The 16,591-nt window shown below is 49.5% G+C and overlaps 1 protein-coding gene across 2 annotated transcripts in view; it reads left to right on the top strand.

Annotated features, from left to right (window-relative positions):
- Window positions 1-1,067: 1,067 nt before the first annotated feature.
- MAFB (MAF bZIP transcription factor B) overlaps window positions 1,068-16,591 on the top strand; it is a 38,641-nt gene continuing 23,117 nt past the window's right edge. Inside the window, exons 1-2 of one of the 2 annotated variants that reach the window (XM_063145519.1) lie at window positions 1,068-2,701; window positions 3,097-5,220. In XM_063145519.1, coding sequence (XP_063001589.1) covers window positions 1,722-2,701; window positions 3,097-3,151 — 1,035 coding nt within the window. In that variant the 5' untranslated portion in view covers window positions 1,068-1,721 and the 3' untranslated portion in view covers window positions 3,152-5,220. Of the gene's footprint in view, window positions 2,702-3,096; window positions 5,221-16,591 lie in introns of those variants that run through there. The other variant, XM_063145528.1, reaches the window with a different exon arrangement.

Below are 16,591 nucleotides of genomic sequence, written 5' to 3'. Positions count from 1 at the left end.
AAAGAAACAGCGAAGAGCAAAGGAGAAGAGAGAGCGAGAGCCGGAGCGCGCCTTAATCTCCCTTAATCGTTACAAAATGTTCAAACAAAAACACTGTTGGTGGAACGCCTCCACGCCGCCCCCCGCCCCACCCCGCCCGCGGCCCCAAATCTTGCAAAAGGACTTCTTCTGTGCAGGCAGTCACTCGGGGAGAAGGGGCAATCGCAGGCCGTCCCCAAGAGGTGAAATGCTGGTCTTAATTCCACCCCCCTCCCCGCCCTAGCAAGGGGCTTCCAGCGCTTCGATTTGGCTTGCTTTGAACGGGATCTCTAACCCGGGGTCTCTGCAATCTCCCCTCCCCCCACCACCACACACCGCGCTTGAGTTATATAAAGCCAACGGGGGTTGTGTAAACTCGACTGCCACTCTCTTTCCCTCTGTCCTTGGCTGGGCAAGCGACCCGTCCCAGACCAAGGTTGCAACCCTTTTCTTGTCGCTGCAGTGGAATTCTTTGGCTGTTTCTTTGGGTATGATGGGGGCGGCGCGCGTGTGCGTGTGGTGTTGGTGGGAGTTGGAGAACGCATAAACCATCCCAGCCCTCGAGGCGGGGTGGGGAAGAGATCGGGCCCGGGACTGTACATTGCAAGGCCCGGGGAGTGGAGACGGCGGCGGAGCTGAACCCACGGCCGTGCAACCAGGCTGGCTTCGGGAGTCGCTGCCCCAGCCAGCCAGCCTGCCAGCCTGCCAGCCAGCCGTCCGTCCGTCCGTCCGTTCTCCCCAGCTGCCAATCAGCTGACCGGCTGGGAGCTGTCAGCCTCTTCCAAGCTCGGGCCCCGCCCCCGGCAACCCCCAGGAACTCCGCGCCCGGGCAGCGGTTGGTTGAGCGCTCGGCCGGCGCCGCCCCTTCCCCCGGAGTGTCATCGGAGCAAACGATATAAGGAGCAAAGTGGGGAGGTTCGGCGAATCACAGCTGTTCAATCCTCGCGCTGGAGGCTGCGGCGGGAGCCGAGCACAGACCTCGCAGAGGAGGCGGCGGCGGCGGTGGAGGAGGCGGAGGCGGTTGGCTCCGTGCGTGCGCGCTTCCCCCCTTCCTCTTCCCCTTCCCCGCCTCGCTTCCTCCCGCCCTCCCCTCTTCCCAGCGCGATCCCAAACTCTGCCACTGCAAGCCGTCAGCCGCCCTTCTGGCGAGCGGCGCAAGCCTGCGAAAAGTTGCTCCGAGGGCGCCGGTGGGCAAAAGAAAAGCCGGACTTACAAACAAAAGCCAGCCAGCGAGAGAGCCGGTCCTGCTGCTGCTGCTGCTGCTGCTGCTGCTGCTGCTTGCCTAGCTCTATTCCCCCGCAGGAGGGAGGAGAAATCGCAACGACAGCTTCGCCGGATTGTCTTTCTTCCTTAAAGTACATACATTTTCTCTTTGGTGCCAGCGGGTTTCTGGCAGCAGCAGGAGGAGAAGCGGCGGCGGCGGCGCGATTTCTTTTGGGCTCGTTTGTTGCGCCGTTGCATCGCCGTCGCCCCCGTTAGAGAGAAGGGGGAGAAGCAGAGCGTCGCGGCTGCCGTCTGACTCGCTCGCTCTGGGGCTTGGCTGCGGCTGCTTGGGCGAAGAAGAAAGTTACTTCGGGCTGGCTGGCCCTGGGAAGACTGGGACTCTGGAGTGAGGGGGCGAGCCGGTGAGCCTTCCTCCTCCTCCGCCGCCGCCTCCTCTCTCCATCGAGAGAGGAGACTTTCGCCCACCCGAGCCCAGCACAATGGCTGGCGAGCTGAGCATCGGCCCCGAGCTGCCCACCAGTCCTTTGGCCATGGAGTACGTCAATGACTTCGACCTGATGAAGTTCGACGTGAAGAAGGAGCCCCTGGGCAGAGCCGACCGCACGGGCAGGCACTGCACGCGCCTCCAGCCGGCGGGCTCGGTGTCCTCCACCCCCATCAGCACCCCGTGCAGCTCGGTGCCTTCCTCGCCCAGCTTCAGCCCCACCGAGCAGAAGACTCACCTGGAGGACCTCTACTGGATGGCCAACAGCTACCAGCAGATGAACCCCGAGGCGCTCAACCTTACCCCGGAGGACGCAGTGGAAGCCCTCATTGGTGCCCACCAGGTGCCCCAGCAGCTCCAGAGCTTCGAGAGCTTCCGGGCCACTGCCCACCATCACCATCACCCTCACCACCACCATCAGCATCATCACCACCAATATGCAGGGGTCACCCACGAAGACCTGTCCGGCAATGGGCACCCCCACCATCACCACCACCCTCACCACCACCAGGCGTCTCCGACCCCTTCCAATGCCTCCAACTCCTCCCAGCAGCTCCAGAACACGCATCAGCCTCACCCCTCCTCGTCGTCCTCCTCGTCCTCCTCGTCGTCTTCTTCCAGCAGCGTGGAGGACAGGTTCTCCGATGACCAACTGGTCTCCATGTCGGTGCGAGAGCTTAACCGGCACCTGAGGGGCTTCACCAAGGACGAGGTGATCCGCCTCAAACAGAAGAGGCGGACCTTGAAGAACAGAGGCTATGCCCAGTCTTGCAGGTACAAGCGGGTCCAGCAGAAGCATCACTTGGAGAACGAGAAGACCCAACTCATCCAGCAGGTGGAACAGCTCAAGCAAGAAGTGACCCGGCTGGCCAGAGAAAGAGACGCCTACAAGCTCAAGTGCGAGAAATTGGCCAGCAATGGCTTCCGAGAGGCCGGATCCACCAGTGACAACCCGTCTTCTCCCGAGTTCTTCATGTGAGTCCTTTCGAAAGCAACCGGCCGAGATCCCCCCCTCCCGCCCGCCCCCCCCCACTTGTCCCCCTCTCCCATCCGCTGACATTTCCATCCGTCGTGAGCAGAGAGAAAGAGAAAGAGAGGGAGAGGGAAGAATAACCGAGAGGCCGGGAATGGGTGGGTTGCCTGTAATTCATGACTGTGCTATCTTTGGAGCGTCTTGTCTTACTCTAGATTAGCTGTGAAGATTGGAGGGGGAGGGGGTGCAACTTCTCATCTTAGTTAGCGAGAGAGAGAGAGAGAGAGAGAGAAAGTGGGGAGGGGAGAGAGGTAGGTGGGGAGGGGAAGAAAAGGACTGGTTTGTGGTTTGTTTTTTTTAAAAAAATGTTTTATACGAATCGGTTGCTTGCTTGTAGAACTTTAACCTGGACTTTGCAAAACAAAGGGATGGGCACCGGAGAAGCCATCTAGAATATCTGCTTTGGAGTTCTTAAAAAACGAAAGAAGAAAGGAAAAGAGGGAGGGGAATGCACGACGTACCTGCAAAAGGAGAGAGGACAGTATATACAGACTCCTCTTATGTTGCCTGCCTTGAGAGAAAGCGAGAGTGAGAGTGAGAGAGTGAGAGTGAGAGAATTCAGGTGGGACGTTTCCATTGAAGAGAGATATGGGGAGACGCAACAAAAAGAGAGCGAGAGAGAAACCTCCTAGGTTTTATTGCCTGCTTGATTATATAGAAAAAAAATACGAAAAATCTGCATTAAAAATATTAATCCTGCATGCTGGACATGTACGGTAACTTCTATTTTGTACCATTTTCTTGTTTAAACTTTTCGCATGTTGTTGATCATGGACCCTTAGCTTCTTCTTTTTTCTTCTCTGCTGTTACTGTTTGTTTTCTTTCATTAAGTAAGAAAATGTCACGAGTTATATATATATAATATGAAAAGCCCTCCTTCTACAGCTCATGCAATTGTTTGTTGCTGTTTCTCTTTTTATTTTTTAATTTGGGCTCAATCCACCAGGAACATCTCCTGTGCACTTCTCATTGAAATGAATAGGGCTGGTGCTCAAGAGTACAGTTGGTGGATTGGGCCCTCGGTTAGCTTGTAAATATATCAGTCACATCAACCCACACAGGGCAAAACACAAGAACATTTCAGCAGGCTGGTTTTCGATGGTTTTGGTCATTCTTTAGGAAAATAATCAACTACAAAAGAGAGAGTGTGAGAGAAATTCTGGGCATTTTTGCATTCAGAAAACAACTTTGTATATTTGGTGCACTTTTAAAAGCTGTAACTTTTTTCTTTAGATTTAGTTTTCATTTTGGTTTTTGTTGGGCCAGAAAATGACATGCCTAACCTCTTAACACCCTGATTTTAAATATACTGAGAAGTCAGAAAGAATTAAGTTCCACTGAAGTAAATTGGACTTAACTTCCAAGTCACTGTGCAATCTTGTACATGTCTATTCGGAAGTAAGTCCCCTTGAGTTGTATGGGGATTGCTTCCACGTAGGTGGGTATAGGATTGCAGCCTAAGGATATTTAGAGGTGTCCTTCAGAAAGCGAAAAAAAGAATAATACTCAGTAATCTAGGAAGAATATTATTTAAAGTGGCAGTGTGTGAATTCGATGCTGGGTCTTCCCGCAGTCCATCACTCCACAGCTATCTTCTGTTTGGACCATCTGATTTTATCATACACTCAGGAAAATAAAAGAGAGGTTAGAATTTGTGATTACCCCATCCCACAACCCCCACCCAGGCAACAATTGGCCACTTCATTTCCTAACGCAGAGAGATGCTAGTCAGTTTCAGGGGCTGCGTCCTGACCTGCTCACGTGCTTGTGTTCTGATTGGAGTTAAGTTGATCAGTGTAATATTATGAATGACTTCTGAAAGCATAGGAAAACCTCTCTTTTCTTTCAAAAGATGTTAGTTTTAAAGACAGAGACTTCACTTTGTCAAGGTGTATTCTCTTGCAATGTTTAATCTGCTCCTTTATGCAGCCAGTGAGAATTTAGCCAAATTTCCTAGCAACTGCGAATAGTTAATAGTTTGGAGTCTTATGGGTGTTCTATTCTGCTTATTCTTCTTATACTTTTTTCTTGTTTTGATTTTTCCTGGGTTTTTTTTCCTCCTGCAGGTCAGTAAAAGGATTTTATGTTGCACTGACAAAAATACCAAAATGAAAACCTTTTATTTTTTGTTTTCTTTTACGGATTGCTGGCACTGCTGGCCGGATGCATTTTAAGTTTGTATTAGTTTATAAATTAACAGTAATACCAAGAATCGTGATAAATGAAGAGCATGGTGCTTGCCGTTTTAAATATTGTGGATATTAATAGTCATGCATCAGAAAATACCCCTCTGAGCTTTTGGGTTTTTACGGATTCAACTGTGTTGAAGTCGCAGCATCGCAGCAGCAGAAAATAATAATAATAATAATAATGTTTTTATTTCATGTAAACATTCTGAAGGGATCAATTTCAAATCCTGCTTATGATATGAAAAATATTAAAAAAACACCTCTTGGTCTTATTGTAGTTTTATTCAGACTGGTTTCTGTTTTGGTTATTAAAATTGTTTCCTATTTTTGCTTACTAATATCATTGAAATGGCATTTTCTTTGGAGGGCACGGGTTGCATTCATGGAACAAAAAACTTATTAGGTAGGTCCAAACTCATCTATTCAGGTGAGGCATATATGACTTCAAGAAAAATTTCCTTCCAGCCCGATCTGCCAGCTGATTAAACCGGCATACTTAAAACGCACTCCTGATCCTATGTATCCTTACTCAGAAGTCCCACTCTGTTAAATGGATCTTACTCCCATGTAAGTACAAATGGGATTGTAGCCTTAGTCCCAAAGCCTTCAATATGACCAATAATAACAATAATAATCAATAATAATCTGTGACTTAAATTCTGTGGTAGATCAGGTTAGTTGTCCAATATATGTGAGCCCTGAGATGTTTTAGTCCTTCTAATAACAAACTAGAAACAACTATTCTAGTTTGTCAGAAACTGATGGGCACCCTGTTTCTAAATGCATTAACTTGGCAGCAAACGCTATTGATTTCACCGAGAGGTTCGATTGTAAAGATGCTTAGGTTTGGGATAGACCATCCAAATGACCTGGCTTGCGATGCTTGCAGGCCTTCAACGTCCTTAATTTGGGGAAGGAGAGAAGATTCATAACAGGGTGTGTGGGGTGTCAAGAGCATCTGCTGCTTGCTGAACTTTGGCCTGAGGACAACGACACAGCCCTGGTCCTAACCAAGGCAAGGATCGGGCAACATTCAATCTCTGCAAAGCTCCACCTGTTCCTGAGGCTCTCTCATAGTCGCCCCAACAACAATTCACACGTTCGAATGAAAATACCATTTGAGCGAGATCCCTTGGCCTCTCCCCTCGGGTTCAAAGCAGCAGCAAAACCACGTCTCTTTCTATGCGAGCCCACCCTCACTTCAGTGCAGTTGACTCCTAAAAGGAAAGCGCGCCTCTTCCCCTGACCCCTCCTCACCCCCGAGTCTGCATTGTAACGCCCAGGCCTGACATCGAGAAAGCACCTTTGGAGATGGTCCGGGATCAGGGTCCATCCCATCTTCTGCCCGGCTTGAAAAGACCTTGGAAACCCACTCTATTTATTCCGGGGGAGGGAATGTAGCAGGACCTGGGTGCACACGGTCAGCCCGCCACCCATGCTGCCAAAACAACCGCAGATGCTCACAGAATACAGTTTTAAAAAGTGACGTGGCGGAGGAACATTCCGGAGAATTCGTGGGCCTGTCTGCTAGTAATACTCTTTTGGTAGTACCTCTACCAGAGGCACTTGTCTTCCAAGGCCTTAGGACTGGGGTCTTGTGAGCGACCTAATTCAGAACGGGTCTTCCCCGATCCAGCCTGCTTCACCTCTCCCGGGCAGAACCTTCCACCGTGGAGGCAGAGAGCTGGGTTCCCCCCAATCTCAGGGGCTGATCTTCGCTCATCGCCACCGCAGCTGAATTCACGCTTTAACACGTTCGACTTCCGTCTGTTAACCCCCTTGAGCCTCGGGAGAGAGCCAAGCCGCCGCGAAACCTGCCCGTCCCTTTTCTCTCCCCCTGACACCGACACACCAGTCGCCGCTGCTGCCACACGCCGCTAAGAACCGTGGCCCGGGGTAAGCGAACACGTAGCGCGGATCTCTCCAACGCGCATTCAAAAGACAAGGAAGAAAGAATGCTCAGAGTGGGTTCTGAACCGGTTTAGGTACGCCCGAGGTGAAATGCAGGGGTCTTCTCAAGTAACCGCGGCCTCAGCTTAGGATGGGGCGCTAGTTTAGGGCTGGCGCTGTCTTCATCGGAGGCAAGGCCCCTTGATTTCAGCGGGGCCTTATTTCCAGAAGCCTCCCTGCCTTAACGCTCCGATCCTGCCTTGGGCACATTCCCCATTGAATTCAAGGAGCCGAGCCCTGGAGGAGCGCCATTCAGTATGCTCACTCACTTTTAAGCCTCGCTGAGTTGAGTGGGTGTCACTGCCTGAAAAGTGTCGTCGGGCTGGCAGCCTTTAGGATCTGCGATCCTAAGCAGATTTACTAGAGAGTAAGCTCTACTGAACGCAGCGAGAGTTCATCTGCTGCTAAACGTGCAATGTCGTTTCTCGGTAACTGCAAGGCCATTGATTCCAATGGAATGTGCCTCTAAGTCAGGGGCTAGGCCAGCTGCCCCCCCCGCCCAGATGTGTTGGATCACAACTCCCATCGCTCTTGAACATTAGCCATGCTGGCTGAGGCTGATGGGAGTTGTGATCCAAAACAGCTGGAGGAGCTCAGCTTGCCTCCCCGTGCTCTAAGTAAACAACGTACGTGGGATCGTTTGGCCAGAAGGCACTTTGATCTGAGATGCAGGTGTGAAATCGGAACACTGGGTGTGTTTCTGCATTTTTCTTTTCTTTTTTCTCTCTCCTTTAATTCTATCCACTTTTAAAATCTCCATTTGTTTGGGGATGTGAAAGCGAAATCATCATAAGGCTTGGGGCGTGGGGGAGGGGATGCCAACAGTGTTCCAGAAAGCAAATCCCAAACTCGGCCTATGCGTCGGACGCCTTAAATCAGGCAGCGATGGATACCACAGCCTTCAGATGAGGAGTCCCTACACACCACGCTGGCTTGCAGATGAGTTGAGAGGCGGGGAGGAGAGCCAATGTAAGAGCCCCACCGCCGCCCCCTCCCCCCGCCCCCGCGTGCAAGGGAAGGGGTCTTGGACTTCATTTCCCCCCTCTTGCCGACGGAGGCACGCTCGGGCTGTCGGAAGGCCTACGAGGAATATTGTTCGTGGGAACTGCCATCGCATATTAATGTCCTCTCATGCATGCATTGAATAAATCACTGGAGCTAATTGAGCAACAATTTCACCCTCCCCACCCCCCACATTTCCCTCCAGGAAAACAGGCCCGGGAGCAACACAAGAGAGGGCCTTCAGGCTCCCGGATTCCCATCCAATAACTGTGTCAGTGGGAAGGTTCAAGGGCAGAGGTCCGTTTCTGTAGGAAGTGACCCTCGCAGTGTTCGCTGCTCTTGGTGAATTTTGATGTTGCTGGCTTAGAAAACACACAGGCCGAGTCAACCCCTGGTTCGGCTTGCGGGAATCAAAGGTGACTGAGCGGATCCGCCCTTGAAGTCTCTCCCAGTAAGCGCCAGGCAAGAAACGGACCCAGTGCAGGTTCTAAGATCACCTGAGTTGGGAGGGACCCCGGGTTTGGGCAGCGGCCGCGAATTCTCTGTTGGCTGAACGGAACGTGAGCGAGAGAGCCATCAGCCAACGGTGATAGCTCCAACCTGGTAGAGTGTGCTACCTTTGCAAATATCACCGTGGGGAAACAGCCTTAGCATTGTTATTAATTTTCTATCTAGCCTCCCCGCCCCTGAATGGAAACCCAAAGCGATTTACATGGTCCTCCCCCCTCATTTTATCCTCACAACAACCCAGTGAGGTAGGTTAGGCTGAGTGACAGCCCGAAAAGCGCCAGGTGAGTGAGCTCCATAGGCGAATGGGGACTGGAACCTGGATCTCCTGAGTCCCAGTCCAACACGCAAACCACTACACCGCGTTGGGCTCTCATGTCCCTTGACACTCGTGGGGTATCAAGATCTTGAGCGTGTGTTTGTGGAGATTGGGAGAGAGGAACGCGCCCAGGCTGTAATCCTAGGCCTGCTTGCTTGGGAACAAGGCTTACTTCTGAGTAAACATGCAATGAAGCACGCACTCACTTGGGTGGGTGGGTTTGAATGTTTGGAAACATTCAAATTCACCCCCCCCCCACCCCCAAAGAGCTTCTCTGCTCTTCCAAGAACACGGGGGAAGTGAAACTTTACACTGAAAACAGTGTGTGTATGTGTGTGTGTGTGTGTTTTCTTAGCTGCGGTACAACTTTCCTAATGGTTTTTTGTTTTTTGCGTGGAGAAGATGACCCTAAAAGTCCCCCCTATTTATTTATTTATTTATTTATTTATTTATTTATTTCAATCGATTTTATGCAGAGGGCATAATGGTCTTAGCAGAGAATAAAGACGCCCACCACGGCAAAAGTGAAATATGTGTGCGTGCGTGTGCCTGGGTAGAAAGTGCGCTAGAAGCAATTGTTGAAGAGAGCGATCGAGAGAGAAAATTGGGAGGAGAGGGAGGATACAGACGTTGGATTAGAGAGATGTTTGATGAGAGGCGGAGCGCGACGGGTAGGATGCAGCTGAGCGCAAGCTTGCGCGTCTTTACCGAAAAACAAATCCCAGGCTGTGCAAATGGGGCCTTATCCGTGTGTGTAGCAGAATCAACTACGGCGTGGAAAGAGCCAGGCAGATACAAAGAAACGCGGGGAGAGGCTGGGGCTGGGGGCGAGAGAAGGAGGCATCCCTGAGAAAGAAGACCGACACGATTCGTAATGCTCCGAGAGGTGTTGGGATGAATCATTTAAATAAAGCTGGGATGGACAGAGAAGGGTGTGGGTGTGTTATCTATTCCAGTGGAGGCTGGTGTTTCTGTTGTCGGTGGGGCAGTGAATCCGTTCTGGGTTTCAGCCAGAACCCGTCAGAACTGGTGCACCATGGGCCACAGCTAGACCTAAGGTTTATCCTGGGATCATCCAGGGTTCACCCCTGCCTGAGCACTGGATCGCCTGTGTGTCACCCAGATGAAGAGGTTTGACCCCTGGATCATCCAGGGATAAACCTTAGGTCTAGCTATGGCCTTGGACAGCTCCTTTAGAGTTCTGCCTGAAACTCAGAGCAAAATCATCGCCCCACTGTCTTGGGAGCCACCAGCCTCCACTGATTTATTCTCTCTCTCCGCCCCTCTCTCCGAGTTGTCTGCACAGAAGCAGATGAATTCTCCAGCAGAGCAAAGTCCAGGCCGACCCTTCTCATTCCCTTAAGGAGAAATACAGACAGGTTTTCTTTTTTCTGTATCACGCTCCATTCGGCCTGTTCTCTCTCTGTCTCTGTCTCTCTCTGGCTTTCGGAAGCCGACCCGCGCGCTTTCTCCCCTGGACCTTCCTGCCGGTCTCCATCTTTCGCTTCTCACCTCCTTCAGTGATGAGAGGGTCAACTCGTCTCTCTCTCCAGTCTACTCTCAGGTCGGCCCAATGAAACCCCCGGGGGAATTTACTGGAAGCATCTCTCGATCTGTTCTTGATTCAGAAAAAGCCATTGAAACAAGCCACATCGGATGGAAAGACGAGACCCCTAAGCCTGATTTCCTGGTCGTAATTGGCCGGGGACGGGGTAGGTCCTGTTCTCAAAAGAGCTCTGAACAATCCGTACACATCAAAGTAAGTGTGCACAGACACACAATGGTAGGAACTATTGAACGGAGTGGGACTTACTTACAAGGAAAGAGGGAGTAGGTTTGTATGGGGCGCGCGAGAGAGAGAGGTGAATACCCCCATTTAATTAATTAATTAATTAATTAACTCACTTAGGGTGCAATCCTAGGCACGTTTAGACAGGAAAAAGTCCTACAACTCCCATCATTCCCCAGCCAGCTTGGGGAATTGTAGAACTGTTTTCCCCTGTCTAAATATGCATAGGAATGTACCTTTGCTGTACTTTTAAACCACCCCATAACTACAATGCTCTGGGCAGTGTACTATGCATTAAAATCATACAGTACAAACATAAAAACAAAACATAAAAACAGTGCAGAATACAAACAAGATAAAAACAGCAGCAAGAAATAAAACCATTACAACATCATAAAACCAAATTAAAACCAGCGATAGAATAGTTGACCTTGGAACTGGGCTGATAACAGCACTTATTTGTTTATTTGTTTATTATTTTCAAAATAATAATATGTTCCAGAATTTCAGCACCTCTGCTGAAATCAAGTGTGGAGGGTGGCAATAGTTACTCTGAACTGAAGAACCCCCACCCCCTCTGCACAAGCTGTAGGACACTGTCCATTTTTGCACCTGACTTAAGGCACTGAAAAGATCTCTCCCCCTTCTCTCTCTCTCTCTCCCTGCCTGCCTGCCTCCCTCCTCTCCCACCCCCTTAAAACACAGCCTCAAATTAAGCCATACGGGAGAGGCCCAGGTTATTTTGCTACCTGAAGAAAAGGATAAAATGCTGCTCGCCTGCCCCTCGTTCCTCTTACAGAACAAAACTGGACTGGTAGTTGAATTTTACTTTGATACTGGCAACAGAATTTTACTTCAACACTGCACCTGAAGGCCACAGGCTAGTGTAAGGGGATGCAGGCCAGGCCAGGTGGCACACACACCTGTCCTCCAACAGTGGAGAATGACCAGGGAGCTCAGGAGAAATGGAAGGGGGATTGGCCAAGCCACCCCCAGCACCTGATGCCTGAGGCTGTTGTTTCCCTCTGCCTCTTGGGCCTTAGCTAGACCTAAGGTTTATCCCGGGATCATCCCGGGGTCATCCCTGTTCATGTAAATGACACACGGGGGATCCCGGGAGCAGAAAGGGACAACCCCGGGATAAACCTTAGGTCTAGCTAAGGCCTTGGTAGGGCCAGCGCTAGGCCAGAAGTGGGGCATCTGTGGTATTCCAGATATTGTTAGACTACAACTCATATCATGCTTGACCATTGGTCATGCTGGCTGGAGCTGATGGGAACTGGAACCAGCAACAGCTGGAGGAACACAGACTCCCCACCCCTGCTACAAGGTATGGTTTCCAGCTGTCTGCTAGCTCCTTTCAACCAGGAGAGACACTCCCTCCCCCACCCCCCCCACCCCCACCAATATTTTAAAGCACAGGAAGTAGGTGGACTCTTGGTCTGATCCATCAGGGCTCTTCTTACAGTTCTTCTTATCTTTTCTCTTCCCTGCACATATTGACCTGCATGTGCATTCATTTCCTCTCTGCTATTGATTGACAACAGAAATAGGAACTGTTAGGCATGGAGGAAGTCAATGGAGTAAGCAGGGAAGTATAAATATTGGCTAGAGAAAGTAGGAAGCAAAGGGCACCATGGGTCAGCTGTGATTTCCTTTGTTTCAGATCACACGTGATTTTATCTCAACAGAACTTTCTCCCTGGTTATTGTTACGGAGGATCCAAACTGTAACCAAACCAAATGGTCATAAATGCACTACACCCCATTTCAACTTGAATATACCCAAGAGCAGGCCTGGGAATGTTGTTGTAAATTCCCTCCCCTGCCCCCAGAACAGCCCAATCTGAAACAGGATCAGATATGAGGAGAATCTTGCCAGGGTTTTCAATAGGGGTGTGCACGGACCCCCCGCTCCGCTTCACTTGCAGATCCGCCATTTTCCGGATCGGGCCGCTCCGCCCCGCCCCCGCTCCGCCCACTTCTGCTCCGCTCCGCTCGGAGCTCCGGATCCGGATCCGGAGCTCCGTTTCCCCCCCCATAGACTTGCATTGAAATCTAAAAAATTATACAACTTTTTTTCTGTTCAAGTTAGAAACCTCACGTTTGGCACCATGACACCTCATGGGGGTATACACACACATGCCAAGTTTCAAAGCAATCCCATCATCCCCTGATTTTTGGGGAATTTTTGAAAATCGGGCACCCCATTCACACCCCTTTCCATAGCTCCGTCAATTTGCACGTTAGAAACCTCAAACTCGCCACCATGAAAGCTTATCCAGGGATACATACGCACGCTGAGACTCAAGGCAGTCCCATCATCCCCTGATTTTTGGGGAATTTATGAAAATCCAACACCCCTTTCCATAGCTCTGTCAATTTTGCACGTTAAAAAAACCCCTCAAACTCACCACCATGAAAGCTTATCCAGGGATACATACGCACGCCGAGACTCAAGGCAGTCCCATCATCCCCTGTTTTTTGGCGGGGCTTAAACCTGCAAAATTTGGAACTTCCAAAACTCCAAGTGAGCGCAGGAAGGACTTCTCCCCTGAGTCAAAGCCACACACACACAACATCCCTGCGAGGTGGGCAGGGGAGGAGGGAGGGAAGGCAGGCAGGCATGCAGCTGGCATTTCTGGGGGCATAAGGAAGTGAGCCAAGGATAAGCCAGTAATGCATATAAAATGGAATAAATCAATAAATAAACAAAGGAGGGGTGGAATTAAAAGCAGCAGTGTTACTGAATAAACAGCAAGAAGATTTTTTAAAAAAAGGCTATATCTGTCTTTTACCAGCAATAGGGGGACGTGCCCGGGGGAGGGGGAAGCAGCTGCCAGTTCAACTCAAGACAGCCACCAACAGCTCTGAGATTAAGAAGTAAACGCTCACTTCAACTCATAACAGGCATCGCTCCACCACTAAAAAGTGAACATTCACTTCAACTCATGATAGGCATTGCTCCACCGTTTTACTCTCTTTGGAAGGCTCTAATGGCCTTCCAGTGCAGGAGAGAGTGGGGGCACGTCCACAATGAGATGCCCTAGGGGAGCTCATCCCCTTGCACCACATCTTTTCAGTTGTTCCCCAAAGTTAGGGTGGGGAGCAGTGCTGTGTTTCTATCTCTTATTCTTGGCTTAGTATATGATTTCAGGTTGTGTTTGTGCATTTGGTGGGGCTACTGTTTTAAAAAACACTGGGAAAAGCCCGTTCAGATGAAGAAAGATAAGTTTCCCAGAATCCCAAGTTACCTGTTTTGCCTATGCCCTCCTCTAACTTTGGGATCATCATGACCGGGAGCTGACTCTGCCCCTCAGCCCTTTGAAAAAGGTATTTTTCCAGCCGATTTTTTAAAAACTTCTAGCGCGCGACCCGTACGACGCAGAAAGTTGAGAGTAGTCTCAAAATGACTCCCATCCACGACTCTCTGTGCACAAGAATTTTCAGAATGATAGCTTAAACCCCCCCCAGTTATCCCCGATTCTTTCCCTCAATGCAATCCTATGGGCGAAAAGCTGAAAACGCCGTTTGAGCCGCGCGGTTGACCCGATTTTCAAAAAAATATAGCACATGACCCACACGACGCAGAGAGGTGAGAGTGGTCTCAAAATGACCCCCATCCACGACTCTCTGAGCACAAGAATTTCCAGAACGATAGCTTCAAAAACAACCTAGTTATGCGCGATTATTTGCCGCAATGCAATCCTATGGCGAAATGTTTTCAAGATGGCGACCGGAGCGCTCCGCCTGAACTAGGAGCTCCGAAAAATGGTCGCTTCTCTTCGCCTTGCTTCTAGGGGTCCGCGGTCTGCTCCTACTCCGCCTCTGGGTAAGGCGGAGCAGGCCAATCCGCTACTGCTTCTACGCTCCTAATCGGAGCGGATCACACCCCTAGTTTTCAAGTGTCCCTTATTTTGAAAGTTTATTGTATCCGTACAAGTAACCAGCCTACAGCCGAGTGTGTCCTCATAGCTGCACCTCTGTGGTGTGATCCATAGGTAAGGCTTTGTGTTTTATCTCCCATAATATGTATTAGTCTTGACATTAGGATTTAGAGAATGTGGGTCAAGGCCTACTTCAAACTTGACACCTGTTTCCAGTGCCGGGACTGATTCAATGTTGCAGTGCAATAAAGGCAAGAGTGTCTTGCACATGTGCAGAGTTCCTTTCCTCCACTGCTAAGTGCAACTGATATTTTCCTCCAAGTGGGGGATGAATGGTAATGACTAAGGTTCCCCAAACAGAAATTCCAGAGAAGCTTTGGTCAAAGAACAGCTCCCACCCTGCACTTCCCAGAGTAGAAGCACTGCTATACTGGTAGCAATATTTGATCTTTTGTCCAACCCATCCATCAGCTGGTACACTGTATTCTAGTGTGCATTATAGAACCCTTTGTTGCAACTTCTATGGGAAATGAATGATTACTGTTATGACTATCTTGCATTTCTATATGAGAAATTGAGGCCAAAGACAGAATATTTTCCACTATATTCATTCATTTATTACATCCCTGTAAGACCCAATATCCAAAGCTCTCTAGGCGGTTCACAACCATTAAAATCATAACATACAATATGATAAAACATAACACCATTAAAAGTGTAAAAGGAATAAAACCAAGCTAAAAACCACAGTAAAAGCCAGCCTAGTGGCAGTGTAAAGAACTAAAACACAGAGCACATTAAAATGAATGAATGAATGAATGAATGAATGAATAAAACTGAAGTACTAAAAAGCATGAGAAAAGGAAGAGGTTTTCACTTGGAGACACAAGGAGCACAGTTAGGTGCCTGGCAAGTCTCTTTAGGAAAAGGCATTGTGCAACCGGGCTTTCACCACCAAAAAAGCTCCCTTTCCCTTGCGTGGCAGGAGAGTTGGTTAGTCCAGCTTTCCACAGGGCTGGCCCAAGACATTTTACAGCCTAGGACAGAGCAGCAACTAGAGCAGCCTTCACCCCCACAATGTTAAAGTTAACCAGACAAATTATTTCGGCACTTGAGGCAGAAAATCCCTCAAGCACCTCTCCCCATCCCTGGTAATAAAAATATAACAACAAATATATTTGTTGAGGCAGCGGCGGCTACATAGGGCTACCTTTGTACCTAGTCTGGAAACTTCAACTAGTTCAAAATATGGCAGCCAGGTTGGTCACTGGTACATCTAGAGGTGATCACATTACACCAGTCTTAAAATCTCTTCACTGGCTGCCAATTAGTTTTCGGGCAAAGTATAAAGTGTTGGTTATTACCTTTAAAGCCCTACATGGTTTGGGTCCAGGCTACCTGCGAGATCGCCTTCTCCTGTACAATCTGCCCTGCATGCTCATGTCCTCTGGGAAAAATCTACTTCAGCCAGCAAAGACTAGATTAACAACTGTTACCCAGCGGACCTTTTCTTCTGCTGCTCCCAGACTGTGGATTAGCTTGTTGGAGGAGACTCATCAGCTTGACAGTCTTTTAGCATTCAAGAAAGCTATCAAGACTGATCTCTTCCAGCAGGCCTATCCAGTAGAATTTTAGGATACTTTTAGGATGTTTTTAGGATATTTTTAACAGTGTATACTATGTTTTTAATCAGTATTTTATGTATTTTATGATTGCTGTTGTTCCCCACCTCAATCCAGTCGGAGAGGCGGGAAATAAATAAATTATTATTATTATTATTATTATTATTATTATTATTATTATTATTATTGCAGCAGGTAAGGACTGCCCAGTGCTGCTCTGAATTGGCCCAAGGCACCCTGAAGCTTCAGAGCCTATTGGCTTCAGCTTCGGCTTCGGGGCACCTCGGGCTGAGTCAGAACCACCTCGGATTCAGGGCCTCAGCCCAAGGTGGTGCATAGCCCTAGCAATCGGTGCCCATAGGTAGGCCATGAGGGAGCCGGCTGGCTGGCTGACTTACGGCTAACTTGATCATTGCCATCAGCGACAGCCCCAGAACTGCGCCCTCCTCCCCTACTGCTCCTGGCGCCTAGCAACACGTGACCAAGGATGGAGAGCCGCTTCCAGATGATCACTGCCAAAGCCAAGTAAGTCTTTCCTCCCACCCAAGGCATGCTGGGAGTTGTAGGT

The sequence above is a fragment of the Elgaria multicarinata genome, chromosome 1 (genome assembly GCF_023053635.1).
Source record: "Elgaria multicarinata webbii isolate HBS135686 ecotype San Diego chromosome 1, rElgMul1.1.pri, whole genome shotgun sequence".
In the NCBI taxonomy this organism is placed as follows: domain Eukaryota; kingdom Metazoa; phylum Chordata; class Lepidosauria; order Squamata; family Anguidae; genus Elgaria; species Elgaria multicarinata.
This window is presented reverse-complemented; position numbering and strand designations above follow the sequence as displayed.